The 18,907-nt window shown below is 37.5% G+C and overlaps 1 protein-coding gene across 1 annotated transcript; it reads right to left on the bottom strand.

The window, feature by feature from the left end:
* Positions 1-326: 326 nt before the first annotated feature.
* On the bottom strand, positions 327-11,983 carry LOC122064108 (putative hydrolase C777.06c). The gene is made up of 7 exons (XM_042627824.1): positions 11,826-11,983; positions 9,844-9,991; positions 9,650-9,755; positions 7,124-7,188; positions 2,093-2,128; positions 1,856-1,965; positions 327-605 (listed from the first exon to the last, which is right to left on the bottom strand). The coding sequence occupies exons 1-7, from the start codon at positions 11,957-11,959 to the stop codon at positions 548-550; spliced, it is 657 nt and encodes a 218-aa protein (XP_042483758.1). The 5' UTR covers positions 11,960-11,983; the 3' UTR covers positions 327-547.
* Between the last annotated feature and the right edge of the window lie 6,924 nt (positions 11,984-18,907).

Raw genomic sequence — 18,907 nt, 5'->3', positions numbered from 1 at the left:
CTCCCCAGTCATGTGGCCTTGTGCCAATGCTGGCTCAATGAAGAGACACACATGGGCATCAATAGGGGATGATTTTTTATATTTCATAGGGATGAGAGCATCATTCCCGCCCAATGTGTCTAGGCACAGGACCACATGACCATGTGAAAACCAATCAAATGAGTAAAGTTTTACCATATTTGTGCTGACTTTGAGCACCAAGTAAAGCTGCAACAGGGGAAGAATTAGATCCACCCAGCCAAGCTTCACCAGGTGGTCCACCCACAGAACTGGCTCCTCAATATTAATAAAGTAAAAGCAATAAAAGATCATCATTATTACAAAAATGACAATAATTATCAATAACCTGGTAAAATAATATCTTGACATGAAAATAAGGTCAATTCAAATCATTCTACATGGGATCTTAAATGTGAATATTATAATTACATCAACATTTCTGGAATTAAAGTTCTTTCAATTGAAATTCCAACTCCTTTAGAAAAATACAGCCTTCTAACAAAGAGCAAGATAATATGATAATTTGGAGTACGATAAACTTACTTCATTACAGTTCTATCGGGATCCTTAGGCCATCTTGAGCAAGCTGAACAAGGATTCCTTCTCTAAATGCAGAAAGATAAAATGAAATTCAGTTATCAGCATTGATAGGCAGCTTAGACAACAAAAAAAAAAGAAGGAAATAAGCCTCATATTTGGTTTCAGCTTCTCTAACCCAATTACGAGCTGGCTAGATATACATATCCAGCTTCATTTGGACTTCTAAACAATTGGCAGGACCAAGTCATGCTCAGTCACCTATGATGTGCGGATGGGCAATGAAGCAAGCAACCTTATATAACAATTCCATGTATTTAACAAACTATGACCACCCAAGTTCCCCTCTATTATTTGTTGTTAGCAACATGAATCCAATTCCGCCTTTGAGCCTACTAAGGGCTATATCCTCTGTTAAAGTAAACTCTGCCATTATATATGACAAGAAGTAAAACAGAAACAAAAGGCTTAGCAACCCTGGAGAGAGATCTCTATGTGGGTGACTACTAGAAAACTATTTATGCCATATACAGGCTGATTTGCCCAATCCAATTGTTAATAGACAGAATATCCACTGAATCTTATGCATCTCAAATTTCATGGCCAATCTCAACTAGCTCACCACATAGTGGATTTTTTCTCCCTTGTATTTTGAGCTGTTAACTCAGTGAAGAGCTGGGTTGAATAGACAGGCACACCATGCATTTTTCATCTGCCAAATCTGAAGCCAAACTCAATCATATGCTCCAGCCATCTAAACCTTAACCAAAATTGACATGTTGATTGTGCCACATGGTGTAATAATTTTGTGCTAGAACTACCTACAGAGTTGAGGATGAAGTGGGCCATCGTCCACAAATTGAGCAGCAAACAAGCTCCCATATGGAAGATAAAAGAGACCAAAAGCATTTCACCTGATGGTGCTCATCCAGAGAACTAAGTAACATTGGAGACGTTTATTCAAATCTAAATAAGATTCGTTTAAGACAAAATCCTTAACACAAGTCTTAAAACAAGTTTTCTGTACCTCCATCAGGTTCAATTCTCTGCATGCAATGGCTGTCGGCTGCAGTGCCTTCTAACAGCAATGGAATTTTTTTTTTTTTCGTTTCAATTTATTTTCTTCTTTTCTGTTATAGGGATCTGAACAACATCGGGTCAACCAAGTCGTACAGTTTTTGAACTGGATTGTATATAAAAGAACCGATGGGTCCAGGTAACTGCCCTTCCCAGTTTGACCATTTGCTTATAGTAACTTCATTCAAAGTTGATCAAAGAGGTTGCGATCATTTAGTTGAAGGAGCTTTTATATTCGTACCTTCTAGACCACTCCATAAGGGCTTCATTGTCTTTTTGGTGATCAAATTCATGGGACATTCCAACTAATAGAGCCCGTTTTGGGCATATCCTCTTTACTGCATCGAGAGTCTGAAAGGGGAACTTGTCACTCTTAAAGTTGCAAAGTGAGCAGCAAAACATAATAGAACACCTTTCGAACAAGAACAAGAAAACTTCACGACAAGTCTAGGTTTTCAAACAAATTGGAGTATCGAACCTGAGGCAAACAAAAGTGCACGCTGCGTGATACTTTCTGCACAAGTTACAATTGAAAAGGAAAATTATCAAGAGAACATAATTAACACAAGAAAGAGTTTATCAAGCAAGATGAAAATGATACTTATTTCATACAAGAGGACCTCAAGTGACTTTAGTTTTCAGCTAGAAAGGGATTGGTAATTAAAAGAATCAAGATATTGATAAAGAGGTTCACCTCTTGGATAGATAAGTAATAACTCCAAAAAAAAATTGTATTCTTTTAGAAACTTATATTGGGGGAGGGGGAAAGGCCATGGTTTGGAATTTGACTGAAATGTCAAAATTTTAGCAAAATGTTTTGGTTTTGACATGTACCGAAATGATCTAATATGAGAATTTAAAGTGCTAGATTTTGGCAAAATGTTTTGTGGAAATGACTGAAATTTCGTATCATTTCAGTCAGTTCGGAAACGAGGGAGGTAATCCCTAGGACACAGAAATATGCATGTTCCTTGGGGATTCGGAACAATGAGAGGCGATTGAATATAACTTACTTCTGATGTCGAATGAAATGGAGTCCCAAATCTGCTGAAAAGATTTGGAGCTAGAGGACCATTTCCCGATGTTTCGCTCCATCCAAATCTGGTTGTGATGCAGATACAACTGCACTTACCTGGTTGAACCAGCATGATTGGCTTTGGAAGCCAAGATCTAAGAAGAACCGGTCCAGCCCAAGGTTTTGGTCCAACAAGGGTTGGAGTTAACTTATTTTGTCTTTTATTTCATGTCTTTTATTTCCAGATTTGAATGTAGGATTTAAGATTTATTTCCTTGCATTAGTTTCCTTTTATGGTTGCTTCCTAGTTTAGGTTAGATGCTATGTTAGTAGAGTTTCTAATTTAATGTCTTACTTTTCTATATATTGGTTGTAATCAATGGACATGGAGAGTGAGTTTGACTATTGAATGAAATTGGTTGGATTTGTGCAATGTCTAATTCTGTGATTCCCCTCCTTCCCTTTCTTTACCTTGCCATTCCCTTTCTTCCCTAAGGCCCCCCATCAGGTTGACAACGACATTAAAAGCAAGCTTACCCACAATATCATAAATCATTGAACCCGCTAAGGACATGTCCACCCAAATCCATTCTCTTTGGGAAAAAGTACACTTCAACTTCTGAGCTAGCTTTTTGCTAGCACTCCTTTTGAAATAGAAGAGGAGAGGGGGAAGCAAAAAAGAGATAATATCTTCCAAAGCACTCCAGCATAGACAGAAAAAAGGGTTGACAACAATCTGACTGTGGATGAAGAAAGGCTGTGTTGGGAGGCAGTTGGAGAGATCCCACCAAACAATAAAGCTCATTTTGCTTCTAGTTTTTCATTTCTAATGCATATTTCAATTGTTTTTATCGAATGTTGTGTGTTCTAGGACTAGATCATATTTCAATTGTTTTTATTGAATATTGTGTATTCTAGGACTAGATTATGTTTAGAATATGTTATATAAGGAAAAGGATATAGTAGGCTATGGTATACAATAGCAACCTAGGGTTCAAAGCCAAACTACCACTTTGGGTCCCCCCCCCCTCAACAATCTAATGATTCAAACATGTGTAATGATGCTTGAATAGGCAACCCTTGAAGTTTTAGGACAAAGTTCACTTTTTGGGTGCCGAAATGGCTATTTTATTTTTTCACCAAAATGGACCATAATTCGATGGGATTTTGGCCATTTCACTGACACATTTCAATTTCGGTAAGGGTTGAAACTCGACCTAAATTCAAAAATTTTAACCCTAGCAAAGGCACTAGCTTCTCCTACTAGTGAAGTCTACAAAAAGAAAATTATGGAAAGGAGGGAATATATGAAGGGAATCTGTTAGTGTAGAATAGATATCTTTTACTAAGGTGATGCAGTTGGGCGATGGAAGGAATCTTTTTGGTTTAGAAAACTGTTTTGATTTACTTTCCTTTTTTCAGTTAAAAATTAGTTTGGTAGTATTTTATTTATATTGAATTTTTATTTTCAGTTGCCAATTAGTTTAGTTCCAATTTTAGTGAACTTCCAATTTTATTGCTTTAGTTTTCTTTTATAAGCCATGTAATACACTAGTAACAGATTGATTTGAAGTTTTGAAGAATAAAGATTTGATATGAAAGCCATGGCTGCCGTGACTTGTTTTCCCCTCCCTGACTCTCTCTCTCTTTGAAATCCATTCCTCTACTTCATTGTTTTTTCTTCTTTTATCTCCCTCGTATCTTCATTATTTTTCTGTTTTCTTTTAACTCTGTTCTAGGCGATACCTATCAGAACTGAACAATCTGTCCCTGAAGATTGGTCCCTCAGCGAGTGACCCTAAGGCTTGGGTCGAGGGTAACCTGTGACTAGGCAACTCACCTTCTTTGAAACTCAGGTCATAACAGCTCCTCTGTGTTGAGAAACCAAGCCTGCAACTGGACTGCTAGAAGTTCTACTGCCTGGCTTTATTTCTGGTTCTTCCCGCAGCCTCCCAGCCTGCAGATCCAAGGGGTTATCTTGTGGGATCGATAGAGTCTCCTATTGAGAAGCTTCGCCTGAAATTTCAGGCCAGACTGAGACCTGTTAGCTCAGCTCCATCGAATTGAAGTTACTCCCCATCGCCTCCTCTGTTATGTCCCAAGGAAGAAGACCTAGTTCTATTGTGAGTTATTTTTTTCTCATCTAACTTCTGTTTTCCATTTATACCCCTGCCTTTACTTTTTAATTCCCTTTGAGTTTCTTTATTCCAAATTCTAGAATACCCCTCCCTCATCTCATGTTATTCTTTGTTTCCATTTAATAGCTTGGTGACTGATGATTACAATTCTGCCACTCTTTATTAGAAACACCAAATAAATTTCCAGAATTGAGTTTTCTTTGGGATTAATTCCAGATTTGTCCCATTCAGCTATTTCATCCTAAAAAGGGTTCTAAGTTGTGCCACAAATTGCATTACTGCCACTGGTTTGTTTTAAATCGAATTATTTGTTAATTGTGGGCTCATAAGTGATCCGATTCTGTCCTTGGAATCCGGATCCACATCATAAGGTGTCATATAAACCTTATTATTTTGCCCTCTTAGTTGAACACACCCTTTTTTCATTATAAGTGAGGGCAAAATTTGTCATTTAACTTATGTACCAAAAAAATGTGCTACATAATGACAACTCTTGAAAAAGACACAAGTCACGAATACGACAAGAGGCAACCTGAAAAAGGTTACATGTTCTAACAACACCTATAGAGGTGTTATTTAGACAACACCTTTACTGAATGACCCCAAATTTAGTCTGTGGAACAAGAATACTGTTTCTTTCTGAGGTACCAACACCACATAGGCAGGTATGTCTCTGGCATTGCAGTTTCAATTAGTGGGCCACCACATTGATGGTGTTGTTATATGGGTATAAGGATAATCTTGTCTTTGTACTCAATTACTCATAATTTTTTTTTTTATAAATAAAGCTGGGCTTGTGTCTAATTGACACAAGTCTTATTCCTCAATTCCATCATGGAATTATAGCTGAGATCCATGTTGGGATCTGAACCCTAGAGCCGCCACCACCACCATAGCACTTCCGCCCTCCACCACCTATTGACTTCACTCTCTCTCGATCTCCTCCCATATGCGACTCGACTCCCTCTCTCCCTTGCGACTCTAGTTGCCTTCTCCTTTCTCACCTTTTTCCTCTTTCTCTCCTATCTTCTCTTCTTCTCCCTCTCAGTTGAGACTCCCTCTCACTCGACCTCACCTTTTTTTCGTGGACCACCCTCGGTGGTGAGTCCTTGTCCCACCAAGGGCCTTTTCCTCCCTTTCTTTGGTGTTTCATGATGATATAAAGAAATCTACTTAGGTTTCAAATCTGTCAGCTTCGAATGCTTTGAAGTTTTAAGTTGAGTTTTTTTTGGTTTCACAAGTGATCAGCAGCCATGTCTGAGGATTCAACCATATCTACTACAGCAGAGACTGGAAGTCGTGGTTCTCATGGAGACTTTCCCACCTTCCCTACATGCTCCATCAAGTTCAATGTGAGTAATTACCTGATGTGGTCCTCATTCTTGCTTCCTTTCAATAGATTGCCTTGGCTACTCTGGCTACCTGACATCTCAGAAGAAGTGGAGTTCTGAAAATTCTATGGCTTTTTCTCTAGACGGATTGAATTTTAAAAAGCATTGCAATATTGCATCCATCTTCCTAGCACTTTAATCAACTATTCGTATTACATAAATAGCGGATTAGGATTTCCTTCTCAAAGTGATTATAGATATATTTTTGGGTTAGATATTGTTTTATTGCAGTAATAAAATTGGGTGTTGGGGCGGAGTGTTGGGCAATCAAGAAGAGTAATTTGAATAAATTGGGTGTAGCAGAGATGAGGATGTTGAGAGGGATGTGCGAAAAGACCCGGAGAGACAGAGTAAGGAATGATTGTATTAGAAAAAAGTTAGGGGTGGCTCCAATCTAGGACAAGCTCCACAAGAACCGATTGAGGTGGTATGAGCATGTTCAACGGAGACCCATGGATGCCCCAGTAAGGAAGTGTGACCAGTTTCAATTACATGGAGCTAGAAGGAGAGGCAGACCTAAATTGACCATTGACGAAGTGGTAAGAAAAGATATGCAGCTGGTAGGGATCGATCCTAGTATGACCGCAGATAGAGGTAAGTGGAGGACAAGGACCCGTGTAGTCGACCCCATATAGGGGATGTTCCAAGGATGCTGCTTTGACAACTGCTTTAGCTTCTTTTTTTTCCCTTTTTATTTTTATTTTTTTTTTTTTTTTTTTTTTTTTTTTTTTTTTTTTGACCTTATCAGATCCTTGTAGCCGACCCCATCAAGTTGGGATAAGGTTATGGTTGTTATTGTTGTTGTTGTATTGTTTTATTGCAGTCCCAGTGTCTGTGACAATGGACAGGAATCCTGTGTCAAGAAACATAAAGAAAGTACACCTTTACAGGTTTCAAAGACAAAATACTTAAAAAAGTAACAGAACCAGTAGCTTCTCCAAACCACATTATAACCTAAAACTGACCTTGTATAGAGTATTAGTATCCAGGATAAGAAGATCCAGCTGTCCAGCTCCAGACTTTGAAATAACTGCAGAACCAAAAAAAATGTCTTAAGAAACACTACGAAGAAGAGTTGTATTAGTAAAGTACCAGGGAAACATCACTTAAAGTCCTATATGCCAACATAACATGCATAAACAGACACACATCAGTCACCCATACTGTTAAAATGTAACTGACCCAAATAGTGTTTTGGTCGTTCCAGGAACACACAATGAGAATGCATCCCAAACATCACCTAACAAAACACTAACTTAGTATCCAACCTTACCAATGAACTATTACCACTAAACAATTTGAGTGACAAATAGAAACCATATCCAAAGCTACTGTGAAATGAATTTTTTAAATAAGCAATGAAGGATTCATCAAGATTAGGTTAAATGGGTGAAGCACGCAATCCCACTGTCTAAAACTTGGTCTTACTGAAAATAACCAAAGCATGCAAGTCATTTGATGATGAACAAACTCAAGATGTAAAAAGTGATTCTATATTCGCTATATGAAAATCTTAAGTTTTAGTGTTTTACTAATGCTATCACATTAAAGTCCTCTCATCCAAATTAAGGATACTTAATAGGCAGAACTATTGAGTAAAAACCATCATGTTACTCGATGCATATGCACCGAGTTTCAGCATAGTTTTGGAGTGTAAAACAAACAGGACTATGTTACACAAATACAAGCAATTAGAGGAACTGGATTCCGGGGAAGAATACATGAAACACCAAGGGGTTGTTGCTTGGAGCATGGCAAAGGGCTCTTTCCGCTTGCACAGTGGTACGGGTTCGAGTCTTGGGAACCAACCTCTCCGTAAAGGGGTTTAAGGTTGTCTACCTATATACCCTCCCAGAAGCCTACTTAATTGCGGGAAGCCTTTGAGCACTGGGTAACGGCCTTTTTTAATACATGAAACACCAAAACACAATAGAAATACAATGAACCGCATCATACAACGAAATAAGTTAGTGGAAGGGGGATGTATAGAACAAATTTTGGATAGAAAAGAACACTGTTTGGTATTGTTTTTATCCTATTTTATCAAAAAATTAGGAAAGAATAATAAAATCAAATAAACCACAACAATAGCAGTAGAATTCCTGCAAATGTTTGCATCAGATAGCCAATTATTTACGAAAATGTCCCGAGTACATATATATTTGATGTACTAAGATAAATTATTCATGGATCAAGATGCAAGCTTGCTTCATTACAAAGCTTTGTTTGTTGATACAGGATTTGTAAGAATATATCAGATCTTCAACAGCCAAGCTGCTACATAGTTGGCACGGCGCCAAGGCGAACCAAGGCGGCAGAGGGTTATCTAAGCGCTTAGACGATAAGGCGCACCCCTTGAGGCGAACAAGGCGACCAATTGTTATTTTTTATTTTTCCTATTTTCTAACATTATTTAGTAAGCTATATATACCTTGTATCATAAAAAATCAAGATTAAGCAACATCAAGTCATTAAAAATCAACATTTAGCCATATTAAATCATAAAAAATTAACATTAAGTCATATTAAGTTATAAAAAATCAAAATTTAGAGAAATACTCTGGTTCTATGACAAGTTTGACTGGTCAAATGATATTATTTTTACATGAGACTTTTTGTATCAGTTATAATATAAAATCAACTTTCCAACAAGTCTAAGATTACTTAAATCTAAGTTGTAATGACAAAGTTATACTCCGGTCAAACTTATTTTTAAGTGCGCGAATGCTGTTAAAATCGCCTGAATGAAAATAATTTTATGGATATCAAAACAAAAAATTATTTTACCGGACTTTTGGTTTCTAGCAATGTTTTAACATGATAGAATTTATAAAATTTTCATAATTGAGAAAAACTCCAACATTTAAAAGTTGAAAATCGCCCCTATAACCCAAATCCAGTTTTTCTTCTTGGACTGGGGGGTTGACTTTTTATCCTTTTGGAATTTGATTTTTAAACTATTTTTATTGGATTCAAATAGGGGATATTTGCTTATTTATGAATAATATCTTAAGTAAATGAAATAACAAATATATAAAAAACATTTACTTGCAATATGGCGGAATGTCGCCTAGGCCCCAGGGCGAAGAGCTGGACGCGTTGGCAACTTTGAGCTGCTACATACAAAAAAAAATAAATAATATAAAAGAGATTGTACAGTCCACAGTGCCAAAGAAGAAGAGAATAATTTTTTTATTGAATAGATCATCATAGGATTTTTTTTTTTTTTTTTCAACCTGCTAGTAATCTTCTGACAGAATGAATACTCTGAAAGAGATGGTCAAATTAAGTTAGTATTATACGTGGATAACTTTCCTCATCAACCCTCTGAATATAACACCTAGCTCCATAGTTCTGCATCATGCGTACTGATTAGTTATTGGCTGATTATCTTTTTGGCCTATATATTTACTTTTCACATGCACATGGAGAATCAAGAGAGGCATAAACTAAAGAGACAAGAAAAGCCAGAGAATCTAAAGCAGACTTACCGTATTCAGTACTTGGAGGAAAACGTGAAACATCAGATATATATGCTACTCTATATTTTTCACCAAAAAGAAAACCCAAGGAAACATAATCTTCTCCATGCATCACCTGCATTGAAAATAACCAGTTAGACACCAAAGCATGGAAAAACAACTATTAAACATCAAAATAGAGAGACAGAATTGGAGCAAGTAACTGGCAAAGGAACAAACTGTAGGCCTGAGGCAACAAATGGCTTGTCACAGTCACCCTCAATTATTTTCCAGTCAAGCTGCGCAACCCGCCTAATTTCTTGGCCTTCTTTAAGTTTTTTCTGGACCAAGTATGGGAATTTTACTGCAACACTGTTCCGACATAATATACAATGTCAAAATGAGGATACAAAATAGAGGATAGATAATTAACTCCACCAGTGTTTGATGCCGGTCCCAAACCCGGATTAAGGATAAGGTTTGGTGCATTACGTCGGCAATTGGAGAGCCTAACCATACAACATAGATTAGTGGTTATAGATATGTACCTCATTACAGAGAATCGTAAGAAAGTGAGCTTATTTGCCCTAGGATAATGTGGTGGAGCTTAAAACGAAATACCTTGAAACCATTTACTAGTAAAGTGGTCAAACAAGGAAAGTGGGACTTATAAGACAATCGTATGACCGACTACGATGTATAATGCAAATGTTGAGCAGTTAAGAAGCATCATGTAGATAAACTCAGTGTAGTGGACCTAGGGATGTTGAGATGGATGTGTGGCAAAACTATGAGCGGTATAATGAGCCAACAAGGAATGATTATATATTTATATTAGAGCTGATTTGGGAGTAACTCTAATACATCATACATGATAAGCTACGAGAAAGTTGTTTGAAGTGACATAGTCATGTTCAACAAAGGAATTTGAATGATCCAATACAGAGGAGTGATTTGATTCATATAGAAGAAACTAAAAGAGCCAGGGGAAAACCAGAAATAACCCTATGAGAAGTGGTGAGGAAAGACATGCATAGTTTAGGCCTTGTATCAAGTATGACCTCGAATAGAGTTGATTGGAGGGCAAGGACCCATGTAGCCAACCGCATTTAGTTGGAATAAGGCTGAGTTGTTGTATAATATCACATCGTAACTTATAGGACCACTTCTCATTTTACTAGCATACAGAGAAAAGTATCATTGAAAGCATGAAAAGATAACTTGAACAAAATCCTGATTAAATCAAAGAAGCAAACTTGAAATGGTCAAATAGGGGGCTTTGCTATTTTCCAAACCAATAGTACGTCGACAGCATATTACCAGTCTATTGGATCCATCTTTGAGCCCTTTTCTTGGGCTGGTTTGTGTTCTACAGGAAATCTCCCCTTTGTTTCCTAATCTGTGACCTACATCAAGAAACACCAGAAGTCCAGATTTAAACAACAGTTGGACAACTTGTGAAGGACAGTTAGGCATCATACAAAGAATCTTCACTCCAATTTTGAGGATCATCAGAAGCTTCCTTCTCCGGTTCTTGAAGTTGTCCAAAAGTTTCCTTTCTTGCAAACAGTATATCTTTCAATTCAGCTGCCGAAAAATGACCAGATTTTGATGGTTTGTTTAGCCATACAAGATCTCCATTCAGTCCAAATTTCAGCCCCAATGGATACCTATTGTGTGAATTATGGATTGTCAAAGTTTTGATCTAACTTAGGGTTTCGTTTAAATTCCAGAATTTATTGTATCGATCTGAAACCTGTTTGTTAGTGATTGTTGGAGTCTTTCATGATCATCTACTGGGGTTGGTTACATCTGTGACCGATCTTACATCAGAGGCATTAACTAACAAGAGAATGCAAATCATGGCATTTCTCTATGCACGAAAGGCACCCGTCTTTTTTCACCTAGGTGTTGCCTAGGTGCCACTTTTGACACCTTCACCCACCATGTGACCTGGGTGGACGCATTGTGTGGGTCTAGTTTTTCTTATTTTTTAATGTTAAATATAGTTGATTCTTTTTCTTACTGTTTTATTGGCTTGTGTATAGAGTTTTGTTACAATGAGATGCATGACCATTGAGTCATTGACCACTGCCTTGGATCTCCTTGACAACTATGATTGGATGCAAAAATTTTAACAGGAAATGAACAGAATAATGGAATTAGAACAAATTGATATCTATATCCAAGTAGGAACGTCAGGTACCTGCCCATAGAAAACTGAGTAAGGTAAATTGGAGTAGGATCAATGTCATTCATAGGACTAAATGGTTGTACCGCACGTATATCATCCAGACCAAGAACTGCATCAGCATGTTCATGAGTTAAAATTATCTGCATTGAAAAAATAAATATAATAAAATCCTCAATAGGGTGTGGGTCATGAAATATCTAACAAGAAAAAAAATATATATACAAATTCTTGACTGCAGCAAGTATAGAAACGCAACCCTAAAACGATGCAGAAGGTAATGGAAAAACAAAACAAACAATGCACACGGATTTTACGAGGTTCGGCAGGGTTGTCTACGTCCCCGGTGAGATGAGATTCTGCTTCACTATCAATGGAGAATAGGGTTACAACGCTCGTCCTCACACCTCTCAGTATTGCTTGCATTACAGAGAAAGAAACCCTCACTACAAATATATAGCGAAAAAAACCCTAATCCGGAAAGTATCCTAATCCTGCCTGTCTAGGTGCTGCACCAGTATTCCCTGGATTAAACTACGACGGAATACAAGACATCATACACCAACAGCAAGAACAGATAGGGAATTAATGCACAGTTTCTCTCTATTGGTAAAACAATTATCTGTATCAACAGCTTTAATGTCTTCCATTTTTAAACTCCCTTCTGAGGTAACGACCATGAAATAAATTTGTGGAGGTCCAACAATAAATTTTAAAATGTAACTATTGTTTATAGGCTATACGCTAGTTCTTAAGACACCAAAACAATATAAGTACAAAGTGACGAGATCCATATGCAATCAATAAACAGAAAAAAGAGGAAGAAGAAACAAGACAATAACAACATCTCAACCTTTTCCCAACTGAATGGGGTCGGCTACATCGATCCAAAAAAAGACAGCAAACAGAAAGCAGACATAAAATGAAAAGAACACAACATAAAAAAATGAAAAGAGTCACCTAGGTGGGGTCGCCTACATGGATTCTTGTCCTTTAATCAGATCTATCCGAGGTCATACTTGGGACAAGACCTAAACTATACATGTCTTTCCTCACAACTTCTTCTATGGTCATTTTAGGTCTACCCGTAGCTCTTTTAGCTCATTCAATCTGAATTTGATCACTCCTCCTTACTGGTACATCCCCAGGTTTGTATTAAACATGGTCATACCACCTCTCGGCCCTAATATGGTCATTCCTCACTTTATCCTTCCTAGTTTTGCTGGACATCCATTTCAACATCCTACAGTCTCCTACATATAGCTTATCAATATCACACTTCTTAACTGCCCAACATCCTGCACTGTACATCATAGCCAGTCTAACGACTGATCCATAGAACTTTCTTTTAAGCTTTAAAGGAATATGTCGGTCACACAACACTCTGGACGCACCTCTCTACTTCATCCATCCCACTTTAATCCTCTGAAACCTCATCCTCTATGTCTCCTTTATTTATGATTGACCAAAGATACCTAAATTGATCACATTGTGGTACCTCTGTCTCCTCAATCTTCACCACTTCATTATCCATCGTAGTGTGACTAAAGTTACAGATTATATACTCTATCTTTGTTCTACTTATCTTAAAGCCTCTTGATTCCAAGATTGATCTTTATAGCTCAAGCTTAGCGTTCATCCCAACTTTTGTCTCATCCACCAAAACAATATCATTGACAAAGAGCATGCACCAGCACCACGGAACCTCATCTTAAAAATATTCCTGGTTAAATCATCCATGATAAGAGCAAACAAATAAGGACTTAAAGCAAATCCTTGTTGTAACCCAATTGCAAATGGGAATTCACTCCTTTACCCTCTCACGGTTCTCACACTAGTCACCGTGTCCTCATACATATCCTTAATTATATCAAGATATTTACTTGATACCCCTCTCTTTTTTAGTACATGCCAGATTAGCTGTCTGGGGACTCTTTCATAGGATTTTTTCTAGGTCAATAAAGACCATACGGAAACCATTCTTATAGGCTCTATGACTCTCCATGAGCCTCCTGAGTAAGTAAATTGCTTCTGTTTTGGATCTACCTGGCACAATACCAAATTGGCTATCCGAGATAGTAGTTTCTTTTCTCAAGTGAGCTTTAATAACCTACTCCCAAAATTTCATAGTATAACTCATTATTTTATGACACTATATTTATTGAAACTCTGGATCACCTTTATTTTTGTAGAATGGGACTACAGTGCTTCTCCTCCAATCATCTAGGATTTTCCTTATGTGCAAAATTTTGTTAAAAATGTTGGTTAACCAAGACACCCCACATAGTCCTAAGTTCTTCCACACTTCTATAGGGACCTCATCAGGGTTTGATGTCTTTCCTATTTTCATCTTTCTCAAGGCATCTTTAGCATCAGTGAGTCCAACCTTTCGTATACATCTATAGAGAAATAACAACAAAAAAAAAAGAAGAGAAAGGATCCCCTACTGCAGGGTCTAGGAGGAGCAAATGTATGAAGCCTTACCCCTGCTTTGTAAAAGGATGATGTTTCTAAGTTTTGAACTTATGACCAACATGTTGCAATAATGCAACATAACCGCAGCAGGCTTGTCTACTGGCGAAATAACAAAAATTCTCATCAAGAGCAGGAGAGCCCTAGACAACTAAGGAAAAAAAAAAGAAGGGAAAATCATACAACTCAACCTTATCTCAACTAAATGGGGTCGGCTACATGGATCCTTGCGCCCTCCAATCAGCTCTATACAAAGTCATACTTGATACTTTGATAAAAGGCCTAATCTATGCATGTCTTTTATCACCACTTCTCCTGGGGTCATTCTAGGTCTGTCCCTGGATCTCTTAGTTCCTTCAGTCTGAATCAAATCACTCCTCCATACTAAAGCATCCAAAGACCTCCGTTGAACATTGCCATACCACCTCAAATGAGTTTCGCATAGCTTATCATGAATTAGACTATTGGAGCTACTCCCAAATCAACTCTAATATGATCCCTTATTTTATCCATCCTAGTTTTGCCACTTATCTATTTCAACATCCTCATTTCCACTACACTGAGTTTATCTAAACAATGTTTCTTTACAACCCAACATTTTGCACCATACATCAGAGTCAATCATATAACTATCCTATTAAAAAAGGAAAATATGAAACTTTAAAATCAATTACTTTCTCTAGCAGAGAAAATAAAAGGGAAAAAATCCAAAACGAAATGGAAGCAAAAATAACACCAATTAACCTTAGGTCAGAGAACAAACAATGAGGAGAAAAAATTAAAAGGCATCTTTTTTATGATAGAGAAATAAAGTTGGTATTTCCAGTTTTCAGAAGAAACTTGGTGATGTAAAAAACAAACAACTCAACGAGGGAGGAAAATCCTAGATTAAATTTTGAAAAGATCTAGTAAAGCTAACACAAAACAGAAAAATAAAATCAATGTATTTAATCGAACATATTCATTCAAGGTTGATTTTTGTGATGTAGATCAAAGCATAAAGAACGGGAGTAAAATAAAATTCAGAAGAAAAAGAATTTACTGTTCACATAAACAATGGTGTGGGCCCATATGTAGGAGATTCGATCGGGATAATAGTTGCTATTTTAGTTTGAATTTCTATTTCTGTGTAATTTTTAGTCAATGCTTATTTTGATTCTTTTTTTTTTTTTCTTTTAGTTTGTCTACAAGTTGGACAATGTAATTACTTGGAGATTAAGTCTTAGACTTTCACTTCAAATTTAAACTTTTGTTTTTGTGTGCTTACCCAAGAACTATAAATTGTAATGCATTGTTAGCACTTCCCTAACAAATCTATGAATGAAAAAAAAAAAATTTGTGCAAGAGATCCCTGTGAGATGGAGTAAGGTGAGAGGCCTTGGGTAAGATGCCTAGTCTAAGAGAGCCTACCAATTTCTCTTCCCATTCTCCCCCTGATGTAGATGCATGATGGACTCAAAAAAAAAACAATATGTTTTGATTTGATTTTCTTTTCTTTTAGAAATAATTTCTTTTTAAATTAGCTAGCTTCTAATTTTAGAATAGTTTCCTTTCAAGTAGTTTCCATTAATTCTTTGATTTTTTTCCTTTATATTGGACATGTAAACGATGGAGAAGTTCAGTTTTAGATTTTAAAGAATAGAAATTTGAAGGTTTTTTTTTCTTGGTTTTGAAACCATGGCTGCCGATTCTCTCTATCTTCCCCTTTTTTTCTTTCTTTGATATTCTTCTTTCTTCCTCTCTATTAGTCTGATTTTTTCTCTTCTCATCTGCTTCTTTTCCCCTGTTTTCTTTTTCTTCTATTATTCTTCTTCTTTTCTGGTTTGCTTGTTCTTTTTTCTGGTTCAGTCCAGGAGGTACTGGCAGCCAGTGAAGGAGTTCGAACTCCTTCGTTTCTGCAGCTATCAACCTGAAATTTGGGGCAGAAGTGCTTCCCCTTGGGGCAATAGCTTCCATCCCAAGCTTTTGCGAGTCAGCGGATATAACATCTAAAAACCAGAACTCAGATTTGAGTCCTCCGGTAGGTTCAGGTAGCAGGATCCTCCCCGAGGTTGTAGCTTCTCCTTCTGAACTGATATTGGTTATAATCAAGAGCAATCTGAGTTCCGATCCCTCTCCCAAAGTTTCGGTTTGATTGGATTACAATTGAGAGAGCTCTGCCGATCAAAGCCAGCAAGAGGTTTCGTTTCTAACGACTTGTTCTCTAACATTACCTAAGGTTGAAGATGATGATTCCTTTATTTACACTCTTTTAGCCTATTTTCTTTAAAATCCTAGAATAAAGCCCTTATGTTTAATTTTCAGTTCTAAAACTACCTAGCTGCCATCTAATTACTTTTAAAGCCCTGCTTGTTTTTGAAATTACAAGAATACCCCTCAACCATTAAATTTGTGATTTTTAGTCATTTTTGGGGCCCTAAGCGATCCGATTTCAGTCATTGGAATCTGGATCTGCATCAAGTGGTATCAGAGTAAATTTTCTTGCAATTTTCTAACCATGACAGATCACAACACCAATGCTGAGTTGCACAAATTGTATCGCGAGTTAGCCGAGAACCAACAGAATACTGATGCTAGGCTTGAGAGGACTGAAGCCAAGTTTCACAAGTTTATGGAAGAGATGACTGCCTTTATGAAGAGGTCTGACAAGCAAGCTGAAGAAGGATCCTCTACATTATCTCCTTAGCTCAACACTTAACGGATCGAAGATACACTTCAGAGGCAGCAACTTGATCCAGTTGTTCCCCAGGATGTTACCTGGCAATTTTCTGACAGATTATGGCATCAAAGTTGAGGTTCCCGAGTTCAGTAGTGAAAAGGGATCTGAAGAATTTCTTGACTGGCTTACCAAAATGGAGAGAATTTTTGCGTATGAGTCTCTTTCAGACGAGAAGAAGTGTGAACTCATCATCACCAAGTTTATTAGGTATGCATATTCATGGTGGGATGATGTACTATATGCAAGGTTTGTCAGAAGACTTGGACCCGTTACCAATTGGGAGGTCATGAAGTAGATCCTGACTGAAAAATTTATTCCTCTTAATTATGAAAAGGTAATGTTCCATAAATTACTTAACTTGTAACAAGGGAACAAAGATGTGGATTCCTACACCCTCAAATTCCACAAATTGTCTTCAAGGTGTCGACTTCAGGAAACAGACCAGCAACGGGGTGATGCGATATATCAGTGGATCAAGTACTGAGATTCAACTTGAGTTGGCTAACACTAATTTCAGGTTTGTTGATGTGGCAATGGCTCATGCCAAGACAGCTGAAGAGAAGTCCATTTATTAGAAGGGTATGCTCAAGACTTCTTCAGTTTATAGACCTCCACCACGTACGAGGGAAAAGAAGCTTGAATAGACCTCCACCACGTACGAGGGAAAAGAAGCTTGAAGCTTGAAGCTTGAAGCTTCAAGCTTGAAGCTTGCAGAGTTGAAGAAAAAAGGTCAGAGTTCAACAAGGACAGTGTTGGGGTGAAGAATATCATATGCCATAGTTGTGGCAAGAAGGGTCACTATTCCAACAAGTGTCCCAACAAGACTCGTTCTGTGAACGTAGCAGAGAAGCAGCCGACAGAGAAGAGTGAAGATGAATCTCATTTATATTCTTATCCGCTCGAGGATAATGAAGTTGTCGATGATGAAGATGAGGATGTAGAAGCTCATTCAGCTAGCCTTTCATCCTTTTTCGAATAGACTAATTGATAAGGCTCCTCTCTTCAGACATAAAGGTACTCTCTTGCATAGCTCCGACCCTATTGATATTCATGCAGTTGTTGATACAGGGGCAGAAACAAATTTTATATATGCTGAGTTTGTTCGAGCACACAACCTTCCATAGAAGCAGCTTTTCAAGAAGATTCACATGCGAGATTTTGGACCCACAGCTCGAGAAGAGGCCACTACAGTTGTTCGGGTACACTTACAGTTTGGACCGTTACAGTACCATGTCACTTGTTTGGTCACCCCATTGGCGCACTGCGACATTCTTCTAAGGCGACATTGGCAACGACATGCAGACATTCTCTATGATGGCGCACGGAACACCATCAAGATGAAGCAAGGAGGTCGTATGTACTTAATAAGGCCACACGCATTATTAGACATGCCACGTCGTCTACTGACTCCTACTCCAGCTCCAGTGACACGTCAACCTACTCTCCCTCCTCTTGGTGTTATGTTCCCATCTTCTGTTTTGAGATATGTGCTACCTCATCAGCGAGCGATTTACAAGGGAATCTTGGAAGCATAACCTAACTCAATGTCTTTTAAGACCGGAAGAGTTGATGCAGATGCACGATGGACTTAGAAAAAGAAAACAATATCTTTTGATTTGATTTTCTTTTGTTTTAGAAATAATTTCTTTTTAAATTAGCTAGCTTCTAATTTTAGAATAGTTTCCTTTCAAGTAGTTTCCATTAATTGTTTGATTTTTTTCCTTTATATTGGACATGTAAACGATGGAGAAGTTCAGTTTAGATTTTGAAGAACAGAAATTTGAAGGTTTTTTTTTTTCTTGGTTTTGAAACCATGGCTACCGATTCTCTCTATCTTCCCCTTTTTTTCTTTCTCTGATATTCTTCTTTCTTCCTCTCTATTAGTCTGATTTTTTCTCTTCTCATC

The sequence above is a fragment of the Macadamia integrifolia genome, unplaced genomic scaffold (assembly GCF_013358625.1).
Source record: "Macadamia integrifolia cultivar HAES 741 unplaced genomic scaffold, SCU_Mint_v3 scaffold1525, whole genome shotgun sequence".
NCBI classification, from domain to species: Eukaryota; Viridiplantae; Streptophyta; class Magnoliopsida; order Proteales; family Proteaceae; genus Macadamia; species Macadamia integrifolia.
Note: the sequence above shows the minus strand (reverse complement) of the source record. Positions and strands in the feature narration are given on the sequence as shown.

What these genes read in the sequence shown, in the direction of transcription:
- LOC122064108 (XM_042627824.1), bottom strand. Translation starts at nt 11,959, where the DNA reads ATGCAGATAATTTTAACTCATGAACATGCTGATGCAGTTCTTGGTCTG. An exon ending in ACTCAGTTTTCTATGGGCAG is followed by an intron (nt 9,992 to 11,825) that starts GTACCTGACGTT and finishes ATGTCGGAACAG; the next exon opens with TGTTGCAGTAAAATTCCCAT. An exon ending in CTTATGGAGTGGTCTAGAAG is followed by an intron (nt 606 to 1,855) that starts GTACGAATATAA and finishes TTCTGCATTTAG; the next exon opens with AGAAGGAATCCTTGTTCAGC.